The sequence below is a fragment of the Lepidochelys kempii genome, chromosome 1, assembly GCF_965140285.1.
Source record: "Lepidochelys kempii isolate rLepKem1 chromosome 1, rLepKem1.hap1, whole genome shotgun sequence".
Lineage (NCBI taxonomy): Eukaryota > Metazoa > Chordata > Testudines > Cheloniidae > Lepidochelys > Lepidochelys kempii.
In genome coordinates, this window is record NC_136380.1 from 54,223,586 (window position 1) to 54,249,184 (window position 25,599).

General features: G+C 42.6%; 1 protein-coding gene across 1 annotated transcript; it reads left to right on the plus strand.

The window, feature by feature from the left end:
* The first annotated feature begins 859 nt into the window (after positions 1 to 859).
* UFM1 (ubiquitin fold modifier 1) lies at positions 860 to 22,550 on the plus strand. The gene is made up of 6 exons (XM_073342477.1): positions 860 to 946; positions 1,041 to 1,097; positions 4,539 to 4,596; positions 14,236 to 14,275; positions 14,725 to 14,757; positions 22,071 to 22,550. Coding segments are annotated over exons 1-6 (258 nt in total). The 5' UTR covers positions 860 to 944; the 3' UTR covers positions 22,139 to 22,550.
* Positions 22,551 to 25,599: the final 3,049 nt, after the last annotated feature.

Sequence of the window (25,599 nt, forward strand, 5' to 3'; positions counted from 1 at the left end):
AGCATCCGATGAAGTGAGCTGTAGCTCACGAAAGCTCATGCTCAAATAAATTGGTTAGTCTCCAAGGTGCCACAAGTCCTCCTTTTCTTTTTGTGATAGACTAAAACAGCTGCTACCCTGAAACCTGAGATTTATTTGAGCATAAGCTTTCGTAGGTAAAACCCCCACTTCTTCGGGCGCATGGAGTGAAAGCTAGAGGCATCATCCCTGCCCGTCCTGGCTAATAGCCATTGATGGCCCCACCCTCCAGGAGCAGTGACTCTGAGAAAGATTTGGGGGTCATGGCGGATAATCAGCCGAACATCAGCTCCGCGCCTGACGCTGTGGCCAAGCGCTAAGGGGATGCTCGGCTGCAGAAACCAGGGACTCTCAGGCAGAGGCTCTAGTGGGTCCCGGGGCCAGTGCTGCTCGAATACTGCGCCCGGGCCTGAGGGCCACAATGCCAGGCGGCTGCTGGCGGACTGGAAAAGAAGTCCTGCCAGCTGCCCCGGGCAAGTCACCCACCGGCCGCACAGGGAGGCGAACCCCGCCCCGCCAGGTCCCTGCCAGCCTGGGAAAGTCCTTCCCGGCCCCGCCGGGCTGCTCCTCGCACCCCGCCCCGCCGCCCCCGCTCTCTGCGCACCGGGCGCCCGGGCCACCGCGGGAGTCGGGGAGCGGGTGGGCTCAGGGGGCGGAGCCAGGCCCCGGGCCTCGCCGCGCCTCACAGCGGCAGGACCCAGAGTGGCTGCCCCCGCCGCTGCCTGACGAGGACCCGCGCCCTGGCCCCGCCCCCGCCGGCTCAGGGTCCCGCTTGCTCCGTGGCGGTTTTGTTCAGGCGGCGGCCGGGCAGCTCGGGCGGGGCGGAAGTGGAGGCGAAGGACCCCCCCTCGGCCGGCCGGCCGGCGCAGCGGCGGCTGACGTGTGCCTGGGGGCGGTGGCGGCGGTTCCTGGGCCCGGACCGGATCATGTGAGTGACACGGACACCCGCCCCCCGGCTCCGCCATCCGCCGCGGCCTCCCCCTGCCCCGCCGCCTCTAACGCTCTGTCCTCTGCCTCCCCAGGTCGAAAGTCAGCTTCAAAATCACGCTGACCTCGGACCCGCGGCTGCCCTACAAAGTGTGAGTAACCCCCCCTCCCCCGCCGCCTCATGCCTTGTGCGCATGCGCTGCCACATCTACTTCCCCCGCACCTACTGCCCGTCCTCCCATGGGCACCACTGCACGGGCACTGTCCCCCCTCCCTGGCCCATGGGCACCCCCCACACCCTATGCCCCCAGCCACCCCGCCCCTGGGCACTGTCCTCTACACCAGCCCCCTTCTCCCCCCCACCCCCCCGCCGCCAAACGCTGGCAACATCCCCCCCAGCTGCCTCACCCCCAGGCACTGACCCCTGTATGCCAGCCCCCACCTTGCCCCGCGGCACTGCCCCCTATGCCAGCCTCTTGCCACTGACCTCCCTGCTGCCACCTCCTGTGTCTTGTCCACGGGCACCGCCTCCCTCCCCACTCCAGCCCCACAATCACCCTGACCACAGGTACTGCCTCCCCACACCAGCTCCTCCCACGCCAATGGGCACGGCCCCTTCACACCAACCCCCTTGCCATCGACCCTCCCCAGTCATGGGTATTGCCCCTCCAACTCTCTCTCCCTGCCCATGGACACTATGCTCCTGGTCACCGCCGTGCCCACAGACACTACCTCCAGACACTGATCCACCCCCGCCCACTGATACTGTCTGCAAGCCTCCCTCAGCTGTGCCCCCAACCCACCCATCTTGCCTACAGGCACTGCCCCTAGACCCATGAGCACTGCTCCCTCCCACATACTTCTTTGTCCACATAGAAGCTGCCTCATGCCTATAGTCACAGAGTTTAAGGATAGACGAGACCACCAGATCATGTAGTCTGATTTTCTGTAGAGCATAGTTCACCAGCACCACACACTAAACCCAACAACTGAAATTAGATCAAAGTATCGCAGCCCACAGGAGACTAGATTGTTCTATGCCACAGGCAAAGAACAGGAGGGACTGAAGTGCACTGATGCCAGAGGGCCCTGCAATGGCAGAAAATTGATTGAGATATACGCAGGTAATCTCGGGAAGTGACCCATACCCCATGCTGCACAGGAATGTGAAAACTCCCTAGGTTCACTGATCTGGGGGGTTTCAGAGTAGCATTCTTTCCCAACCCCATATAGGGCAGTCAGTTCGACCCTAAGCATGTGAACAAGAACAAGCCAGCAAAGCACATGAGAGTGAGTGCTTGTGCCACTTCAGCCTCCTTCTCTTTCCATGTGGGTATTGCCCCGTGCCTATAGCTTCAGTTTCATTCCATGTGGGCACTGCTCCACATCTGCTGCTTTGTCTGTGCTTTCAAGAACGTTAGTTTCAAGTGTAGTACGGATGGAAATGGTATTCTTATGGGACTGATTTGTTGCACAGTTATTTGTAATTGATGTTTTTGTGTAGTTTACTAAGGCCATGTTTACACTACACAGTTTTGTCGACATAAGGCAGCTTATGTCAAACTAACTATGGAGGTGTACACACTGCAGTGCTCCTGCCACTTTAACTTGCCTGCTACGCCTACATAATAAAACTACCTCAACGAGAGACTTAAAGCTTAGAGAGACCTAGTTAGAGCGACACAGTGTCAGTGTAAACAATGTGTTGCTTACGTCACCATAAGTGGCCTCCAGGAGGTATCCCACAATGTCCACTGTGACCGCTCTGGTCATCGTTTTGAACTCCGCTTCCCTGCAGCCAGGTACACAGGTGAACACTCCACCCCTGTTAAAGCCCTGGGAAGTTTTGAACTTGCTCTTGCTCGATGTGGCGAGCTCTCATAGCAACTTCCCAGCTGAGCATGCCAGCTCCACACAGCAAACACGCTCCTCTCTGAAGGTGGTGGATTTTCTGGGTCTGTGGAGAGAGGAGGCTGTGCAGGCACAGCTCCAGTCCAGCTGCAGGAACTTGCTTGGAGCATCGAGGGGTATGGGGAAGGGCTACGATAGGACACACACACAGCAGTGCTGTGTAAAACTCAGCAGAAGACATGGGAGGCAAATAGTCACCTCTGGTGCAGAGCTGAAAACATGTTTCTTCTACAAGGAGGGGGCTGGAATCAGGGTGATGGTGAATTGTGCCTCTCCTCCCCTGTTGAGCTTCTCTTATAGCCTTGTGTTCATAACACACAGCACGATACTGAAGAGCAGTGCGGGTTCCATGCTTTCTGACACAGACGGCTGGTTCACAGATTACCAGGGCAGTTGAACAGCAGCTGGAAATCTAGTAGGATGCCCATGGAATGATGGGTCAGTGAAACCTGCATCATGTGATGCTGAACTTGCCACCATGAGGCATTGCAAACTCTTTCCAAAACACCCTGTGGTCAATTACCCAGTGAGATAGCCACCCTCGGTGTACTGCTTTCTGCATCAATGTAAGAGCTGCTACTTTGGATGCATTCCGCTGATACAAGGAGCATAGTGTGGACATGCAACAGCGGTTTAATTTCAATAGTGGCTATACATTGACTTAACCTTGTAGTGTAGATATAGCCTAAGTAATAATAATTAATATATGGTTTAAAATGAGTGGTATTCCTTATAACTAGATAAAGTTTAAAAATGTGCAGAATTAGGGTGTGGTTCAATGATACTTGGTTCTGATCTGGCTGAATTTAAATTGTTTTATTACTGTCACCTGGACAGTACTTTACAGATGCAGAAAAGGGTAGTGCTTATCTTCTTTCCCATCAAACAGACTTGTTCTTTATAGATGGTATATAGCTTTCTACTGCTCCTGGTCTATTTATCTAGGTATCATCACTGTGGGCTGGAATGACGCACAGGACTCCTCATTAATCTGTATGATGTAGCACTGAGGCCAGGTCTACACTACAAACTTACATCAGTATAACTACGTCATTCAGCGATGTAAAAAATGCATGCCTCTGAGCGATATAGTTATACCGACCTAAACCCCAGTGTAGACAATGCCCTTCCATTGACGTAGCTATTGTCTCTTGCAGGGGTGGATTAACTATGCCTACAAGAGAAGCTCTTCCCTCGGTGTAGTAGCGTCTTCACTAAAGCCCTGAGTTCGTAACTGGCCATATTGCTCATCATGTTGGTACCACAATATGGTTTTTGAAGTCTTATCATTAAATCAGTGGTACTACTCATGGTATTAAACACCATGCCCCATAGTAAGTATTTGCAAGATCAGGCTGTTGGTAGGGGAAAGTTGAATATGTAATCTCACACACTCAAAAAGGTATGGAGAGTAGATACTGGGAAGTCTTCCACAATTCTTATGTGGTAAACATGTTGACATCACTTCTTCTGGAATGCCTGTAATAATTTATTTAAAAATAAAAACTTCAGTTTTTGTTTTTTTTTGCAATGTACTAGTCTTCTTTCTGTGTTTTAGGCCCTTATCATTGGGCACTACCATTGATTTCAGTGAAATTATAATCAATAACTTTAGAACCATTGGAATTAGTCTCTAATTTGGTCTAGAAATCATATTTTCTATTAACTCTTCTTTGTTTCAGGTTAAGTGTGCCTGAAAATACACCTTTCACAGCTGTCTTGAAGTTTGCTGCAGAAGAAGTAAGTGTTGAATTGTGACAATGTTTACATCAATAACAAAAGAGTTAAATTACAAGACTCGTGTAAATTTTTGTGTGAAATTATAGATAGCTGGGTCTAGAATGATTCATGTTGGAAGTTTGCTTTTATTGAAAAAGCTCATTGGAATTTCATCAAGGCAGTTACATAATTATTCTTTTTTAAAGTAATAAAAAGTGATATCTGATCCATAACGTATTACATGGGTGTAAAATGTATATGTGTATGATTTAAAAATATGTAGAGATAGAAAATAGGAAGTAAACATTAAATTAATGAAAGAGAGAAACCTGGTAAGCAGTAGTGACTGTGGACAACAAAAATGTCGTTGGCTTTTTTGCTGTAACACATTAAAATTTGTTTTGGGCTGCGTATGAGGAAGTGCCACATCACAGTTCAGTGGGGAAATGGTGCGTCTCTACTTCGCTTTGGTGAATCTACACCTGGAATATTATGATATTTTGACCTTTTTCTTACTCAAGGGAAAGTGATAGTTTGGAGGGATTTCAGAGAAAGTAAAAATGATGAAGGGGCTGGAGGGATAAATGTGAAGAAAGAGCCGGAGAAATGTGTGTAAATTGCCAAGTGATGACTAAGGTGGAGGCATAGCTTATAAGTATTTGAAGGGTATAAACTCCAAGGAGGAGTAGAGAAGAAGGATGGTCCAGAGGTTAGGGTGCCAGGTTAAGATTTGGGAGCCCCAGGTTCAGTTCTTTGCTTTGTCACAAACTTCCTGTGTGATCTTGAGCGAGTTACTGTTGGCTTGCCATTGTAGGAAAGTTTATACAAGTATAAAGTAAGACGTGAATTTAGGCTGTGTCTACACTGTTACTTTCAGTGCTAAAACTTTAGTCGTTCGGGGTGTGAAAAAACACACCCCATGGCAACAAAAGTTGTAGGGCTGAAAAGCACCAGTATAGACAGCGCTTTATCACCAGGAGCCGTGGTCCCACCGTTAAAGCTACCACCCCTCATTCGGGGTAGTTATTTTTTATCACCAGGAGAGCTCTTCCCTGGCAATAAAGCTTGACTATATTGCCCACGTCGCTGTAACATGGGCAGTGTAGTCATAACCTTACACTAATATAGTTATACCAGTATAACTCCCTGTGTAGACTAACTGGTAAACCTTTCCTATGTAGTCAAACCCTTATTCTCTCTCTGTGCCTTGGTTAGAGGGATAAAAATGGCTAAAAATAACAGTATGGCTGCAGTGGCTCAGACTAGCCACTCAAGTACAATCCCACTTTACTCCTTGGAACATGTACTAGAAGAAATAATAATGTATTGGCAGAGGGAATGGATTTGATGACATAGGCCATTCCATATTTGAAAGGGTTTGCCAGTATAGCTGTTCAGGAAGATCCTCTTACTGGAGATGCAATTTGCATCACCAAAGCGTGCTTTTGCCAGTATAGCTTATACCAGAGGTCGGCAACCTTTGGCACCCGGCCCACCAGAGTAAAGCCAAAGGGATGTGCTAGCCACTGCTTCCCACAGCTCCCATTGACCGGGAATGGTGAACCCCGGTCGGTGGGAGCTGCAGGGCTCCGTACCTGCAGACGCGCCAGATAAACAAACTGTCCCGGCCCGCCAGTGGCTTTACCCTGGCGGGCCGGGTGCCAAAGATTACCAACCCCTGGCTTATACCAGTTCCCCAAACAAAATAAGCTATACTGGCAAAACAACTTTTTTGATGGTATAACTGCATCCAAAGTAGGGCTTTTGTCAGCTTAGCTATATTGGTGAGGGGTGTGATTTTTTTTTTTTTAAACACACACTCTTAATCAAAATGGCTATGCCAGTAAAACTTTTAAGTGTAGACCAGACTTTTATAGGTCTTTTCCATTTCAAAGGCTTTTGTGTACACTAGAAGCCCATGCTTTAAAAACAGCCATGTTAGGAAAGTATTAGTTATTAAAATGGTCCCATTAAACAACATACAGTTGCAACTAGTGTGTATTTATGTACTTTGGATCATGCCTTTTGAAATCAACGGGAGTCTTTCTGTTGACATCAGTGAGCTTTGAATCATCCCCTTTGTGTAGGTTTACAACCTAGAGGGATAATTACAGCTGTTTTCAGGAGGCTTAGAGGGAAAATGAAGAACAATTGTTGTAGTGGGCTCTTGTACCCCACATATCATTAGAGTTCAGTTATATAAATCCACTTAGCGCACACAGAAGAAAACATTTTATTTTTAAAAGATAAGTTTTGATATTTTTATAGGGGTTATTTTGGAAGCCACCTATAATACAATATGATGATATTTAACTCTTTCACACACTGGTACAAGGATCTATTGAGGGGAGGAGGAAATAATGAAATGATCACTTTTAAAAATACTGCATTGTCTTTGGTTATTATTGTTATTTATAATATTTATTTGTACTACAATAGGGTCAGCGAGCTCTAGTCATGAACCCAAGACCCCAGTGTGCTACGTGCTATACAAATATAGAATAAAAAGACTTTGCTTCATTGCTTATTAGTTACATTCTTTGGGGAAGAGGAGAGGGGTAATTTAATTTTTAATTCAGACCACAGGTACTGCATGTATTTGGCACTGAAAAGAACAAGACCTGGTTTCTGGCTTTATAAATGGACTATACTCCTTGAACCACTTAGTTTAATGTTAACTCAGTCATTTGAATAGATGAATCATTCATTTACTGTGAAGGGAATTTTTTAAGATAACATACAGAATATCCGTAGCCCGTCAGAATAAACATGCAAGTGCTGGTTTAGAATTTTAAAAAAGCATAGTTTACAATGTGTTTCTAGAAGCAGAGAACTAAATGATTTCTAAATTATGTTTTTAGTAGGTATGCCATCTGAAATATGTAGATATTTTGTTCAGTTTATTAAGATGTTATCAATCCTTAAATACAGGTTTCATATGAGTTATGTTTTTAATACTATACCTTTTAATATTGTTACCCCTTTTGACTGAGCTGTTAGCTGATTTTGGGGTGTTGCAGGTAGGAGGAGAAATTGATGACAGAAACAGGTATTTTCTTTGATGCAATCTCGTTTGTTTACAAAAATTATACATAAAGTCCTGTTTTCCTGAATACAATAGGAATCAAACAGCAGGAGACAGTTTCGTTACTTGTACTTCCATACCTGCTTTGCCACCAGCACTCTGTGCCCACATAGTTTTCTTTCTTAACTTTCCATCAGGGCCACATTACCAGCACTTCTGTTACTTTTGACTTTCTTGCTGCTTCGGTCTCTCTGTGTTGCTTCTCACCCTCGCATGTGCACATACACGCGCACACACCCTTAAACGATGCCCAGCTGAGCCCCTGTCCACATAGTTCACGTTCCTGAGTGGCTTGGATGTGCCTTTGTTTTGGCTGGAGACATGGGCCTGTGTTTAGGGTGGAGTCAGCTTAATTGTTTCAGCCACCTGATTACAATGTCCTGTTCGTATTTATCCTGAATATACAGCAGATGGTTATGCCTGACCCATAACAACAACGTTTAACTCAGCCCATAGCAATATGATATTTTTTTTTGGTATGACTCTGAGAAGCAAGTATTTAAACCAAGACTTAACCATTCTTTTTATACCTATTATTTTGCCACAAATATTGCAAAGAATACAAATGTGGACGTTTCTAGAATAAACATAGTATTTGCTTTCAAAAAGCATAAGTCCAGCAAAATTGGATGGCTTTTTCTACAGTATCAGATATGATCTTCACATTATTTACCTACAACAGTTTGAAATATAGGCATTCCTGCAAAAAGGTCTTGATCTGGTTCCCGCTTCTTTTAACGGAGCAGGATCAATCCCCAAATCCATATTTCAGACACAAAAGCTCTGTTAAAAACAAGTTACAAAGTCAAGCACTCAAAAGTTAGAAAATGCTTGTGCAACCTTAATTTAGCCCCCCTGTTCATTATGATACAGATTTTCATTACATGATCACATACTATTTTTTCTACTGGACCCCTCCCTCATTCAATGCACATCTCCTGTTCTGGAGATGAACCAGGGCAGTGTAGTAAAGGAGGCTGATGTCTGTAGGATCCCTGCCTCAATTGTTGCAGGAATTGAAAAGAAATGAATAACACAGGGAACTGTAAGAAGAGAAAGGATGGTTTTCTGGTTAAGGCAGCTGGATTCTATCCCTGCTTCTGCCACAGAGTTCCTGTGTGATGCTACCATGCAAGTCATTGAAACCAAACCTTTCAGAGGTGGTCACTAATGATGTTTGCCTCATTTTCTGCATGCCCAACTTGATATCTTGGGCCTCTTTTACAAAAATGCTGATCGCTCACAACTGCAGTTGACGTCCAAGGGAGCTGTGCTTGAATATATAAAGTGGTATAAAAAGTTAAGTACGTTCAAAAATCAAGTCCTAGGCATCTCAGCTTGAGCACCCAAAATTAATGGGTACTTTTTACCTTACTGTCTCTGTGCCTCAGCTCTCATCTGTAAAATGGAGATAATTCCACTCCGTCACCTCACAGGGGTGAAGATAAATTAATTTTATGAAGCACTCATATATGAGAGTGATGAGGGCCGTAGAAAAAATCATGCAGATATCTTCAGAGCAGGGTTTGAATATTGTGTGCTTAATGAGGTCTATGGCCACACCTTACATAAAAAAGATTAATGAACAGCTATACAATACTTCGTATTAATTTGAGCACTGTCCATCCAGTGCACTGAATGAGACAGGGATCCGATGGTAAAAAGAGTATGTGATCATGTAATTAAAGGCTGTATAGTAATGCACATGCACAAGGGGGCTCAATTAAGGTTACACTGGAAACTTTAATTGAGGCATTTCCTAACTGTTAAGTGCTTGATTTAGCAATCTGAATAATGTTTTCTTAGTATAGTTTTTGCGGGTGTGTGTAATTTCATAGATTTCAGTGTAGCAGCCGTGTTAGTCTGTATTCGCAAAAAGAAAAGGAGTACTTGTGGCATCTTAGAGACTAACAAATTTATTTGAGCATAAGCTTTCGTGAGCTACAGGAATGCATCCGATGAGGTGAGCTGTAGCTCACAAAAGCTTATGCTCAAATAAATTTGTTAGTCTCTAAGGTGCACAAGTACTCCTTTTCTTTTTTTGTAATTGCATAGCTTTTTAAACAAGCAAACTGAACAAACATAAATTCCATCATGTGGCATCATATGGACACTCAATGATTCATCAACAGGATTGAACCTTATAGTTCAACCATGCAAATCTCTGCAATCTGAGCTTACAAAGTAACTGTTAGTAGTAGTAAGTTGTCATCCTCTGTGTGGGCCAGCAGTAAATGGGATGAGACACTTTGCCAGTAGGTTTCACACATACTTTCAGACAACAGAGGACTGTTGGGATAGGAACCTTGGGTTCCACTGCAAGCTCTGGAGGGGAGTCTGCTCTAGTAGGACCAGACTCTTCTTGTTTCCCCAACGTGACCCCTTATGCCCCTGCCCCTCCCCCTCCAACATGTCACTGTCCTGTCTTTTCCCCATCTCTGGCTCATTGTCCCAGTCCTTCTTCTCTTGCTTGTCCAATCCATCTCTACTCAGGCTTCTCATTCAAGTCCCAGTTTCCATGTCCAGATGGTTCTAATCTACCTTATCCCACTTCCAAACTCCCTCTCCCAACATCCAGTCCCATTCTCCTTGCCCAGTCTCTCTCCTTCCACTGGCTCCCAGTTCTATTCTCCCTCCCTGCATTCTTCATCCAGTCCCAGTCTCCCACCTTCTCCCTGGTTCCTTGTCCCTGTATCCCCCGCTGTCTTATCCCAGTCTCTTTGCCCAGCAAACCCAAGTTCTTTCCTCACAACCCATCTTGTCAGATCTGTCTCCCCTTCCCCCAATACACACACTCTGGTTCCTAGATGCAGCCTCCTTGTTCAGCCTCCCCCCACTTCTTCATGTTGTGTTATCTCAGTGTCTGCCTACCCCAGTTCCGAGTCCTAGTCTCTTTGTCCAACCAGTTCCAAACTGCCCTTCCTTCCTACACAACCAATTAAAGCCTTCCCTTTTCCCACCCCCCACAGCTTCCAGTTCAAGCTTCCTCTCCCTTTCATTCCCAGTCAACGCCCACCAACCCTATTCCCTTGCTCAGACGATTCTGGTTTTCTCTTCTCCTTCCAGCCACAGTCTTGTCAGACTAGTTGTCCAAATCTCCTCTTTTCTCTCCCCAAGTCCTCCTTGTGTCTACTCTGCTTTTGAATTTGGCAGTTTCCACCTTCTTACTGGCTGAGTGCCAACAGAGGTGTCACTGAGAGCACAGGACAGAGAGGTTTCTTGCTCTCAGTTCCAGTGCCAAGCCACACTGCAACCTCTAGCAGCCATTACAGGGAAAGTCCAGCTTCTCTGTAGCCTTGGGCTGGAAGGAAGCATGTTCAGTCATTCACTGGAGATGGTGCATATACAGACCAGTCATATAGGAGATGTAAGAGGATGGATGCTCAGTTGCTCTTTGGGGATAGCCAGCGGTATCCTTTCCGTTACATACAGTTGGTGCATGAATTCAGCGGTTCCTTGGAATATTAGCAAATAATGAGTAACATTGGGAGCCCTATAAGCACTGATTACTGCTGCTTTCCCCTTTCATCCCAGATGTCATAGACTTGGGCCATGTCTACGCTACCGCTTATGTCAGCAAAACTTATGTCGCTCAGGGGTGTGAAAATAACACTTCCCTGAGTGACATAAGTTTTGCCGGCATGAGTGGTAGTGTTCACAGCACTTTGTTGGTGGGAGAGCTTTTCCCGCCAACATAGCTTTCACTGCTCGTTGAGGTGGTTTTTTATGTCAACGGGAGAGCTAGAGAGTCATAGAGCCATAGGGTTAGAAGGGACCGCAAGGGTCATCTAGTCTAATCCCTTGCCAAGATGCAGAATTTGTTGTGTCTAAACCATCCGAGAATGATGGTTATCCAGCCTCCTTTTTGAAAACATCCAGTGAAGGAGCTTCCATGACCTCCCTAGGCAGTCTGTTCCATTGTCCTACTGTTCTTACAGTTTGGAAGTCTTTCCCTGAGATGTAATCTAAATCTGCTATAGCTTGAACCCATTGCCACTTGTCCTGCCCTCTGTGGCAAGAGAGAACAACTTTTTTTATGGCAGCCTTTCAACTATTTGAAGACCACTGTCATGTCCCAGTCTTAATCTCCTCTTTTCCAAACTAAACATACCCAGTTCCTTCAGCCTTTGCTCATATGGCTTGCATTCCATCCTTCTGATCATCTTTATCGCTTGCCTCTGGATCCTTTCCAGCTTCTCCATATCCTTTCTATACATAGGTGGCCAAAATTGGACACAGTACTCCAGCTGAGGCCTAAGCAGCACCGAGTAGAGCGGTACTATCACTTCCCGTGACTTGCATGCAATGCCTCTGTATTTTGCAACTGCATCGCATTATTGGTTTATGTTGTGGTTGTGATCCACCACAACTTCCAGATCCTTTACAGCAGTGCTGCTGCCAAGTCGGTTATCCCCTATTCTGTATTTGTGCATTTGGTATTTCATCTCTAATTGTAGCACCGTACATTTGTCTTTGGTTGAATTTCATTTTGTTGTCTATAGCCCAGTTCTCCCATTTATCAAAATCTCTTTGAATTTTAGCTCTATCCCCAGCTTTGTGCCATCTGCCAGTTTGAACAGTACGCTCTCTAGTCCTACATCCAGGTCATTAATAAAGATGTTAAATAGCTCCAGACCCAGAACAGATCCCTGTTAATCCCTCTTGAGACCTCTTTCCAATCTGACATTATTCCATTCAGAATAACATTTGTTTGTGGTGTTTAACCAGTTATATATCCACTTAATGGCAGTTCCTCTGAGCCCACATTTCTCCAGCTTACTTATTAGACTGTCATGTGGGACTGTGTCAAAAGCCTTGCTAAAGTTTGGGTATATTAATGTTCACCACTTTCCCTCTATCCACCAAACCAGTTACCCTGTAAAAGAAGGAAATCAAGCTGGTTTGGCATGATTTGTTCTTAATATGTCCATGCTCCTGGTATTCACAAATTGAACATTTTATTCATTGCTCTATTAGCTTCCCAGGTATCAAGGTCAGGTTGACTGGTCTACAGATCCCTGGCTTCTACTTTTCCCCTTTTTTAAAGATGGGCACTACATTAGCCCTTCTCCAGTCTTCTGGGACCGTTCCTGTCATTGATGCATTTGCAAATATTATTGTCTATGTTTACCTACATTTTAAATGTATACCAGGACTCAGATTAAAACAACGAAAAGGAGGCTTGAATCAATGTGACTTTCTCTGGTAACAGTAACCCTTTGTCCACACCTACTATTTTCTCCTGTACCCTGATGTTAAGCATAATATGTGGTAGACCATTTGAGTCCAGAAACAGAGCATATTGGGTCAGATCTTTCAAAGATTTAAGCTTGTGAGTCACTTTATGGATCTGTGTGTTTACAGGATGGGGATGTTCGATTGGAAGCTCTTTGAAGCAAGAACTGTATTTTACTATATCTTTGTACAGCACCTAGCACAATGGGGTCCAATTCTGGCTGGGACCTATGGACAGTACTGTCACATAAAAATAATATCGTAGTCCATCAAAATTCCTAACTATTTTCAATGCATTACCTTAATATAGAAAAATCAAGTAGCCTGAAGTGAGTGTTTCAATCCAAGAGACTTTTGAAAGATTTACTGAAAATACGGTCAGAAGTGCAGAATAGAGTCTATTTTCTATCTGGCCAGCTGTGACAGGTGTTTTTTTGGTTTTTGTTTTTTTTTAAAGGAGTTAGCAGTTTATGAAATGGTTGTAAATTCCCCCACATAAATTGTCTCAGTAGCAGACCATCCCTGCCCAGCCCCAAGTCAAGTCAAGCAGGAATTCTGCATTGTGATTCCGCTCATTGTGCTCTTAATAAATGTTACTAAATATGCACACAAATGATTTTACAGTTGCTCATGCACTGAAAAACACCATAGCTCTCAATACCGGGACTGTGTACGTTTCAGATTTCAGCCATTTTTGCTATAGCCATGTCTTTAAAAAAATAAAATAAAATCACGTTTACGCAAAGACCAAGGCTCCAGTTCTGCAAATTCTTATGCACACGCTTAACTTTGTGCCCATGAATTGATACTTGAGTAGATTCCGTGAAATTGTTTATGTACATAAGTGTTTGAAGGTTTTATTTGGCCATTTTTATTCCAGAAGGTTCTGGCATCTATATTTGGTCAATTTAAATTAAAGCAACTTATAAAACAAAATTGCATATTTGTTCCAGAAATGTATGCAATTTAGTAGTTACTCATTTTCATCAACATTTTTGGTGCTGCTCCTTACAGTATTATCAGAATTATTATTTTTTGAACTTTTCAATTAGCATAATTTTGACATTATTTCCAGATTTTTTTTCAGTTGATTAGATCTAATCAACTGTTTTAACACTGTGTACTTTATGTTCCATGTAACCTCTTAGTGCATAATAAGCTTTGATTGTAAACTATTATTTTGATACTCCTATAAAATCTGAAGAGAATTTTTTCCCATAATTATTCTTTATACAGGCCTAAGCATCTAAAATTACAACAGAGTTTGAATGTTCACTGTAGTATTTTCCACTTTGTTGTCTGTCTTTAAAACTAATTTGTCATACTTTTGTTTCCTTTAGTTCAAAGTTCCTGCAGCAACAAGTGCTATTATAACAAATGGTAAGAATATGGTTTTTATATTGTTGATTCAGTTAGGCTGTATTCCAGAAAAGTATAAGCAGGTTTTCTCTATAACCTAACCAGCATACAAACTGATGAGCTTTAAAAGTAATACCTCACTGTTATACATAATGCTGGTGCATGGGATTTTGCTATTAATATTTTATTGCTATTTGAGAGGTTTTATTCTACAGCATATCTTGTGGTTCACTATGCTGAAATTTTTATCATCAACTGTAAATAATAAAGCTGACTAGCGATACTTTTTGGCAATAGGAAATTAATAAAGACTGATATTTAATAATTATTACAGTATATTGTTTAGAACCTTGTATATTTTTCATTCATTTTAATGTTGTAAGTTTATGCTACGAGATACTTGGATCTTTTTTTGTTTTAGCCCCTAAATCAAACTGTTTTTGTTTGTTTGTTTGTTTTTTAAAACTTAGATGGAATAGGAATAAACCCTGCACAGACAGCAGGTAAGTAGTTATTTGTGAAGTCCAATTAAAAAAAAAAATGATTTTTTATTCAGTTACGATGCACCACAGTGAATGACTTATGTTCTCATCTAGTTTATCCAAGTTTTAACAGCTTTTCAAATAGGGATCCAGAAGTACTAAACAGTGGCTGAAAACTGCATCCAAAGCCTCATGTCAAACATTAAGATCATATAATTATTGCTCAATATTTTGTTTATTTAGATCTGTGAAACAGTAGGTGCCTAGCTAATATTCCAGCTAATATTCGCATAAATACTTAATATGATAATGAAAAAGAAATAGCAACCCCATAATATAATACTAAATAACCATGCAGGGAAAAAACAACAACCTTTAACTTACCCTGTACATCACACAGCAATATTTACTACTTCTGCAGCCTTTCTAAATAGATTTAGCAGTGTGCCCTGAAGGTCAACTGGTTAAAGCTACTTTGGACTGGGTGAGAGAAACATTCCAAAGGAAAGGGAAACATTCCTGCCAGCAGTCTCCTCTCACTCATGTCGAGGGGGATCCAGTTAAAGGATGTCTTCTGATCTCAACTGCGGCAATGTGCCACAGAGAGAGAGGTGGTCTCTCAAATAGGAAGGTTTGAAGTCATTTTAAAATCAACATCTTAAACTGTACCCAGAAACACACAGGCAGCCAGTGCAGATTTTGGAGGCTTGATTGGGTATGTGCATGGAAAGACGCTCTGTTTACAAAGCAGGCTGCTGCATTTTGCCCTAGCTTACCTTACAAATAAATTTAAGGTTTAACCTTAAGAGAACATTACAGTAGTCTAGTCTCCAAGTGACAAAGGCACGATTTATGTTGGCAAGGTCCACTTTGGAAAGACTTTTGTGACTTTTGCCAAAATCTTCTGATTGCTTTACCGAGCCTACCAATATCATCTCCTTCTTATCTGGAATGAGCCTCAGCCAGATCTAACTCATCTGTGTCCTAGTCTCCACCAAACGTTGTGGTAGACACACAACCACTCGGGATCAAAAGAGAGAAAAATGAAGCTGGGTGTTTTCGGCACATTTGAAATACAACAACTCTTTATTTCCCACTAAGGCCCAGTCCCACAAAGGACTTCAGCACCTTGCTGAATCAGGGTATAGTCCACTAACATCCTCATATGTACACTGAATGAGAAGGAGGAGAGATTAATAAGACTGGGACTTTTCAGCTTGGAAAAGAGACGACTAAGGCGGAATATGATAAAAGTCTATAAATTCATGACTGGTGTGGAGAAAGTAAATAAGGAAATGTTATTTACTCCTTACTAGACTAAATGAAATTAATATGCAGCAGGTTTAAAACAAAAGGAAGCATTTCTTCACAGAAAATACAGTCAACTAGTGGAACTCTTTGCCAGAGGATGTTGTGAAGGCCCAGATTATAACAGAGTTAAAAAAACCCAAAAAACTAGATCAATTCATGGAGGATAGGTTCATCAATGGCTATTAGCCAAGATGAGCTGGGATGCAATCCCATTCTTTGAGTGTCCCTAGCCTCTGTTTGCCAGAAGCTGAGAATGGGCGACGGGATGGATCACTTGATTACCTGTTCTGTTCATTCCCTCTGGGGCACCTGGCATTGGCCACTGGGCTAGATGGACAGGACACTGGGCTAGATGGACCTTTGATCTGACCCAGTATGGCTGTTCTTATGAGAACAAGATAGAATCTTAGAGAATCTAAGGCAGATGATAAATCTGATAATGCAGTATGGATACTTGAACTTCATCCATCACCACTAGAAAGTCATCTCGGAATGTTACAAGAGCAATATCGTAATTGACATGAGTCAAATAAATAAGAGGCATCTAGGTACCGAGAGTTCTCACCACAATCTTCTCATGATTCTTAGCTGCAAAAGGAAGATTAGACGCAGGGTGATCGGAAGCCAGATTGTCAGCGTCAGGTGACGGTTTCTTAAATATGTACCGATGCTGCTAAGCAATGCTGGCACATTGCCCTTCTGAAAGTGTTGAAAGTCTTCACCAGCAGTAGGTTCTGCACATTCACTGGTATTTAGTGCCCCATGCTTTAGTTGTCATGGGTCATACGTAAACCTAGATGACTTATGACAAAGCTGGTTATCAGTAGACATGGTATCATGTACTACTCCTGGGGGAATTTTATGCCACTGCGCATGCTCGAATTTATTTTCCACACAGATTTCTTTGCTTCCCCACAGAAAAATGACTTTCTGATGGGGAAACAAAGGGAAGCCACAAGCGCGGTATTGCGATCCTCCCCAGGAGTATGTTTCAGGTGTCCAGGGCAGCTGGCAGAGAGGTAAATCACTGTGGTGCAGGAGGCAGGGCTGGGGAAGACCCAGCTCCGTACCCTGTGCTGGGCTCAGCTGCTAGTCCTGGCTGGACTAGGGACAACGGGATTTCCTCTTGCCTTCCACAGCATCTGGGGCTGGGTCAGACCCCCACCCCCACCTCCAGATTTCTCCCCCAACTGCAGGAAGCTCTGCAAACTCCCCCATCCCCCCGCTTTCTGCACCCATCACTCCTCAGCTGCAGAGGGAAGGATGCCTGTACAGGGAGTGGCTCCCCCATCTCCCACCTCTGTGCAGCCAGTGGCCTGTGCTCCCCAGTGCCATGCTCAAGCCTCCACGTTTATTTGACAAATAAAATTTGCAGAATTTTAAAATATTGTGCTCAGACTTTTAATTTTTTGGTGCAGGATTTTTATTGTTTCAGCTCAGAATGCCCTCAGGAGTAATCATGTACTTACCGATATACAAGAACTCGTGTTTTTAATATTTTCATTTAAGATGCTTTTGGTGCTTTAAAATCTCATTTGATAGAGCAATTGTTTCAGTATTTAGAAACCTCAGAACGTGAGGATCTATTGGAAAAAATTTAATGTTATCCCTGCAGATCTCAGTCATTCCATGAGAAGACACAGTCCTTCCGTGCCATTCCCCTGTCTCCCCACCCCAACAACAGTAATGTTATTCTGCCAAAATATAATCTCTCCTCTTTCCCCACATTGACTGTGAGTTACCTCCATTTTGGGAGGGAGAAGTAAAAGATGCAGAGCAGGAGTTAAAGCAATCCAGCCAGCATTAACTCCCATACAGATTTCCATTTGGAAGACGCTCTGGTTTGGGAGCAAGCATGCCATACCTTTATAAAGAAAACACTGTTGCATTAATGGTAGAGGCAGGGAGAAAGGGGCAGGAGTGAGTGGTGTGTGAATGGGGGTAAATGTGGGCCTGTTTAAATAACATTTGTACAGCTTGTGTGTGGTTTGTAGTGGCACAAGTACATTTCATCCAGATTAGAGTGTTTAGTCGTCAGGGTATCAGATTCATTGTTCAAGCCCTAATGTGTTTGGATATAATCTGCTATATTTTCATGTTTCCTTTGTTGTGCTTTGGCTTTGTGAGTAGCATAAAATAATACAATCGCCGTATAAAATCTTTTGGCTTTTTTGTGCTTTAGCAGTATATGCTCCTGGCAAACCTCTTAAAAGTATATGCTTGTGGCAGGACACTCCAAGTGCGTGGATCTGCCAGCCCTCATTAAGCAGGACAAATGGAATGTTGTAAATCGCCATCACTGTGCCTAAAGTGTCCCTTAGTTTAGCTTCAAGGGAAACAGATAAATGTTGCTCCACTGTAGTGATAACTTGGACAAGTGTTAAAGATTTTGATCTCTGTCATAAAAGCAAGCACTTAGCAGAAGTGATGTTGAGGCTTCTGGGAGAGAACTTGTAACAGGCATATTTTCACACATAAGTACCAAGGGATAAGTGCCTTAGATATTTGTCACATGTAGGTAGATTTTTTGGGGGAATAGAATTGAAATTTGTACAGGAAATACTCCCTAAATGTTAGATATTTTTACGTAAAACTGCTTTATCTTCCTGAAAAGCCTGTCACTACCTGCAGTATAGGCCTGCTATCCATTTAAATTGTGGTTAAGGTTCTACAGAAGCTAGGTTTGGTTTGCTCAGTCACACTAGTAGTTTGCAGTCTCAGTGTACCTGTGTGTTTTGTGTTATCATTGGATTGGAACAGCTACCTAAGGATTGGACAGTGCTTCGTAAAAGGTGGACTTACTCTCAGCTAAAAGAAAAGGAGGACTTGTGGCACCTTAGAGACTAACCAATTTATTTGAGCATGAGCTTTCGTGAGCCACAGCTCACTTCATCGGATAAGTGAGCTGTAGCTCACGAAAGCTCATGCTCAAATAAATTGGTTAGTCTCTAAGGTGCCACAAGTCCTCCTTTTTTTTTGTGAATACAGACTAACACGGCTGCTACTCTGAAACCTGTCATTACTCTCAGCTCTTACTCTTACTCTTGTTTTCTCTGTTTTTCTTTCATTTCCTGTGTGGTCTCATTTCTCCACCACCATCACTACCACCACCCTTTATGTCCCTTTATCAATTACTCCCCCTTCACTCTCATTTTACTTTCTCATGGTATCTCATCTTCTTTCCACCTCCAACCTTGTGGTGGTGGTCTGTGTCATTCCCTGTCCAACCATTATTCTCTGTTTTATTCTCCCTCCCTACTTTGGTTTTCCTGATGCATTGTTCCAACCTGTCCTATTGTATGTGTGAGCATTAAAGTGAAATTTACTAAATTCCTGATCTCTGAAGTGTCTGCAGGTTGTTAAGATATTGGAAAGTGGTCTTCATTTTGCTGCCCGTACAATACAGCTGACTGAGAGAGAAGGAGAAGGAAGGAATTAAGGAGGAGGAAATTTTAAAATAGTATATAATTTTCTGTTTTCAGAGGCAGACATGAGGAACCGCTGACAGGGCTAGAAGATACATTTTTAGTATAATACATAAAAGTAGAGGAGTGAGTCTGTTTTTCTCTTCAATGTCCTGCTCAGGAAAGAGATTAAAAAGAACTGCTGCAGAGATGTAGAGAGATGATTCTTTCAACTTCTAACCACTGAAATAAATATTTCTTAAGGCTCCACTAGATTTCTTTCTTCTTTTCATTTACAGTTTGAGCTGGTCATAATGTTTTAAAAGAAAAAAAATGGAAAAAGTTTTGACTAAATTTTCACATTCTCCTCCTCCTCCCCCCTTCCAACCAAATATAGAAGTGGTCAAACTTTGCCCGCTCTCTTTTTACACACGCGTGCACATACACACACACACACTTTTCGTAGCTCTATTTACAAACCAGGATATCAAGATGACTTATCGCTTTCTAATTTTTGGTTTTAGATGTATATTTTAATCACCATCTCTAGCAGACACTTTGGTTGACACTCACATTTGAGAGGTTAAACATCCAATCAAGAAAGCTTTTTTCATTTGAGGCTTTATTCCCTGATATGCAAATACCTGTGAACAGGTAGTCACCTATAACATATGTTGACACTAGGGAAGAAAATTTTGAAGGAAATCTGATTTTAATGATGTTTGACTGCTTTGAGGTTCATAGAGCACAGAATGGGTAACATTTAAGTTAATTTAGGACTATGTTTTGATATTACAAACCGTCCAGTGTAAGAAACAGTAGTATGGAGGAGTTGAAAATCTACTTTCCAGCCTCCTGGCTGCTCCAGATTGGCCTAAACTGTATCAAGTCTATACCCAGTGCTGTGGAATCTCCCTGATGTACTGCACCGCCAAGGTTCATTTGGGTGTGTGGGAAAGAGCAGAGCCAAGATTCCACCTACTCTCCCCCTGACCGCCTTCATTGCACCTCTAGAAAACGGTGGAAGTAGCAACTCTGCTGAACCTGCTTCTCTCTTTGTGTTGCTTCCCGTGATGTGGGTAGCTGGTACAGAGTTTAAGGGCATCTTGTGCCCCTGTACCTCCACCAAGAGATGTGTACCTGTATATAAATTCATAGTAAGATCACCTTAGGCTTGGAGAACTTTAAAAACCTGTAAGAAGATTCAATGCATTAGACACCTGTGAAAAAAGTTCTTGAAAACACAAGCTAATGAGTGAGGAGCTGACTTTTCCTGCTTCATTGTTATTCAAGAAAGATAGTACATTTATATTCAAACAAAAAATTATGTTGAGCTAGTTAAGGTTGGGAGTATGTGTCAGTGATGTTAGGGTTGCCAGGTGTCCAGTTTTCGACTGGAACACCCGGTCAAAAAGGGACCCTGGCGGCATTGGTCAGCACTGTTTACCAGGCTGTTAAAAATCCGGTTGGCGAGGGGCTGGCTCCGCACAGCTCCCAGGAAGCATTTGGCATGCCCCTCCGACTTCTAGGCATAGAGGTGGCCGCAGGGGCTCCGTGTGCTGTCCCCATCCCGAGCGCTGGCTCTGCAGTTCCCACTGGCCGGGAACCTGCCCCAGCTCTGAGCCCCCTCCCACACCCAAACTCCTTCCCAGAGCCCGCACCCCCTGCTGCACCCCAACCCCTTGCCCCAGCTCAGAATTCCTTCCTGCACCCAAATTCCCTCCTGGAGCCCATACCCCTTCCCGCACTCCAACTCCCAGCCCTGAGCCCCCTCCCGCACTCCAAACCCACAGCCCCACCCCGGAGCCCACCCTCCCAGCTGGAGCCCTCACCCCCCCTCCATACTCCAACCCGTGCCCCACGCAGGTGCACCCTCCCACACACTGAGCCACTCATTTCTGCCTCTACCCCAGAGCCTGCACCCCCAGCCAGAGCCCCCCTCCACTCACGCACCCCAACCCTCTGCCCCAGCCTGGTGAAAACGAGCAAGTGAGTGAGGGTGGGGGAGAGCGAGCAATGGAGGAAGGGGGAGATGGAGTGTCCTGGGGCGGGGCCTCTGGGGTGGGGCAGGGCAAGGGTGTTCGGTTTTGAGCACTTTGTTTAATTTTTGTGACAGCCAGCTAGACTGTACTACTTGATCTACATCGTTAAAAACTCAGTACCGTGCACAGTATATGGTATGAATAAAGCAGCCATAGCAGGCTGTACATAATGCTGGGAGGCCTTGAAAGCATATTGTATTTGCAATATCTTTGCTTTTTATTCTTTCCTTGAATTTTTGATGTTATGTTTAAAATCATGGTGAAACTATTAATTTATATTGTTAACTAATGAGCTTAATATGTAACCTTGTGCCTGGCTTTTTTGTTTTAAATTGCAAAAGTGTTCATTAGACTGTGCGTATGTGAGAGGAACTGGAAAATGTTATAAAGTACACAGTCAGTTTCTCATGCGTAAGAGACATTCTGACTTTGTAATTGAAAACTGAAACATGATGATATTATTGTTCCTAATATCATACTTACACCTTTTGGTAACTGATTTCCTTGAAGAGCTCTTATTGATAACACATATGTGTATTTAACCTATAGGTGACCAATTTTCTCTTTTTTTGTTTAGGAAATGTTTTCCTAAAGCATGGTTCAGAACTACGGATTATTCCCAGAGATCGTGTTGGGAGCTGCTAATATCTACTGGGTGGTTTTGGAATAAGTGAAATCACCATGTTAAAGAATAAATGGTCATATTTATTTTGGAATTAGTACAACTAATGAATCAGCCTGTTTTAAAATTACTTACAATGACTTCCTGGGATTTAAAAATTAATTAAAAACAGAGTTTTCATTTTCTTTCCCTGTTAGCATTTAACAAATCATAAACTGGCCTGGCCCTTCATCTACTAATAGAAGAATGGTCTGATGTAATGCTATATTCTTGAAAGCAGGATGGACCTCTTTCTTTTTACTAACAGAACCTCTTAGGAAATGTTATTGAAAACAAAAGGGCAAACCTTGTCAGTAGAAACATACAAGTGTGATTGATGGATTAATAACAGAATCCTGTATTTAGAAGTTCATTTCATGGAGGGAGAAGCTGTGTTTGATTTTTAGAAAAAGAGACCATTAGGAGAAATGCTTTCCTACTGAAAGCTAAAAAACATAAGTTTAAGCCCTGAATTATGTATAATGTACATTGTCAAACTCAAAGAAACAGTTTTCCTGACCGTTAAAATTGTCAGTCCAAATAGAAGGGGTATCTTGAAAACTTCAGACTCTTGTTACTGAAATATGCAGAGAACTTCTAAGAAATGTAAATACTTGGCTACAATCATAAGGTACTGGAAAAAAATTAATTAAAGAAAAATAAATATACTTTTGTTAAATCTTCATTTGAGCTTCATTGGTCAAACTAGCTTTTACAAATTTTCACTTATGCTGGATTTAACATTTTAAATAAAGTGTCCTCAACTGAAGGGTGGTGTAAAAAACACAAATCATGGGAATCCCATGTGCTGTATGGTAGGGATTTATCGGTTGAGTACTACATTCCTTCATCAGCAAACATATTTATTTGAGGAAAATGTCTTAGTTTGTTGCTACTGTGTGTTACTTGGAAAACAGTGTTGGAATCACTTGTATGTTTGTATATTCAGAAATTAAGCATTTTGTTTATAAATTGTCTGAAGTTAAATTGTTACATCAACCACTGACCTACATTGGAGAAACCAGTATGTCTTGTTTTGACACACAATGATATACTGTAGTTTCAAGATAGTATGCATTTTGCCAAACAAATAATTATTGCATTTTATCTATCCTCATACATTTAATTTATTGAGGTTACAAAAAATTGAACAATAAACAATAATACTTCGTAAAAACAAGGATTTGTCATGTATGTGTTTATCTCATTCAGAAAACAGACCCAGAGGGGACTCGGAAAGGTGTAATGGTGGCTAATGCTATTCACAGGCACCCGAGTCCCCTTCTTAATGGAAATGAAGAAATGTGCAGGTGGAGGCCCCCTACATGTTCACATGTGAAGGAGGCATACAGACTCCTGCGTTTTTCAGCTCTGTCTGAACTGCCTGTATTTTGGTTTCCCTTTAGCAGAGTAAACAATGTCCTGGAAGGAGGGGAGGGAGAAAAGAAAGAGTTGAAGCAACTTGTGTTCATTCGTCATTTTCCCAATCAGATTGTGGTAATAAATTAGAAATTGTGCACTTACACCTTTTAAGCAGTATACTCTGAAATTAATTATAAATGGAGAGCTCCCTATTACAGTAAATTTTATGGTATGTTGATTTAAAGGGCAAAGTGCATAACTTCTATTAATATATTGCCACGATATAATTAGAATGAACAGAATTAATTGCTTCTAATTTTTGTCCTCAAGACTGTTTGGCTGGATAGCTGAAAACCACTTGCCATCAGAGCATAAAAAACAAACATGGAGTTTCTCTAATCAAGAAGTTTTCTTGTCTGTACAAAGTGCAATACAGCTTAAAGCCTACCAAATTCTAAGGTCACTGGAAAAGCTTCAGCATCTTTTTATGCCTTATATAAAGGGAACTAGGTTAAAAAAATAATTTCAAATGCTATATACATGCATTTTATTATAAATACACTCAAGTAATACCTTGACCATTTTAATAAACAGATTTGACCTATTTCAAATTGTAACGAAGAAAATTGAGTAGATACTGTGAAAAGGATCTCAGCAACTTGGAACAATGAATTATCATGTAGTATTGCATGGGTGTATTCTTGCAGTACATTCTTTTAAACCTGGGCATAACTCTCCTTACCATTAAAGCAAATGATGTGTTGCATCAGTAGTAAAAGGCTTGTTGAACTCTTTGTGGGCGGGCAATCTGATTTGATGTGATTTTCCATTTTGTTATGACCAAATTATGTTTGACACTGGTTGGGGGGGGGAGAGGGAATAACCAGGGACAAATTTCCAGGGGCTCTCAGCATTCATAGTTGAGGTGAGATTTTTCAAAGGAGGATAGTATAGAACTCAACATCCAAAGTGGTGTGTACTTTTGGAATCTGGCTAGTTATGGGAGTTGAGCTCTTCATAAAATCTGGCTCTGATTGTGAGTGTTGAGCTGTTTTTGAAAATCTGCCCCTTGGAGTCTAATCCAAAGTTTATTGAAGTGCTCGCCTTGACTTTAGTATGTGTTAGATCACTCCTTTGGTGAACAGACACACGCAGCCAATTCTTGGGCTGGTCTGTGCATTGAGTAGGTCTCAAATATTCAAGTAACTATAATTTTTCAATGTAAAAAGTGTGATGTTTTTGTTTTTGGGGTTTTTTTTGTGACAAGTCAATATTTGCATGTAAGAGCCAATGTTATGATCCATGAAAACTTCTCTGCCAAAGAGCTTTGGTCAGTCCTTAGATTTGTAAATTGATGCAGAAAATGTATTCCTAGGACACATACATTTCAAATAGATTTACTTGGGAGTGAACTGCACAGAGACTGGTAGTTTATGAAGGAATTGAGCGATTCTAATCTGCTGTTAAAATTGCTGCTATTGGCAAGTGCTGTCCTCACTGTTTCTATCTCTGTTATTAGTATTCCCAAGCCACAGAGGTGAACCATAGCAACAGGCTCACTCAGGTTTTGGAGAGGTTTACTTTTTTTTTTTTTTGGGGGGGGTGGGGGGGGAGAGGAGTTATCTTCTTGTGGCTGAAAAATCACTGTAAAAATTGGTGATGACAGCTCCCAGCATTGGATGTTTTCTCAGAGGTAAGACACAGATGTTTAGCCCCTGCCAGTACAAAGGGTACAAGATGCAGTCAGAGTGAAAGGAGGAACGCTGTTCGTGTGACTAAAGGCTGGGAGTGGCTGTAGAAGATTATGGATGCAGCAGCCCTTCAGATGGCAGCTTGTAGATGATGGGTGAACTGAACAGCTTAATGGGCAAGATGAAACTAAATCCTTGAATCAGCCTAATGTTACTGTTGAGATCACATTTCAACAATCTTGTCATTAGTTACATGTTCTGTCTCGGTGAAATTCACCCATAAGAACAGCCATACTGGGTTAGACCAGAGGTCCTTCTAGCCCAGTATGCTGTCTTCTGACACTGGCCAATGCCAAGTGCCCCAGAGGAAATGAACAGAACAGGTAATCATC

What these genes read in the sequence shown, in the direction of transcription:
- UFM1 (XM_073342477.1), top strand. An exon ending in TGAAGTTTGCTGCAGAAGAA is followed by an intron (nt 4,597 to 14,235) that starts GTAAGTGTTGAA and finishes TGTTTCCTTTAG; the next exon opens with TTCAAAGTTCCTGCAGCAAC. An exon ending in AAACCCTGCACAGACAGCAG is followed by an intron (nt 14,758 to 22,070) that starts GTAAGTAGTTAT and finishes TTTTTTGTTTAG; the next exon opens with GAAATGTTTTCCTAAAGCAT.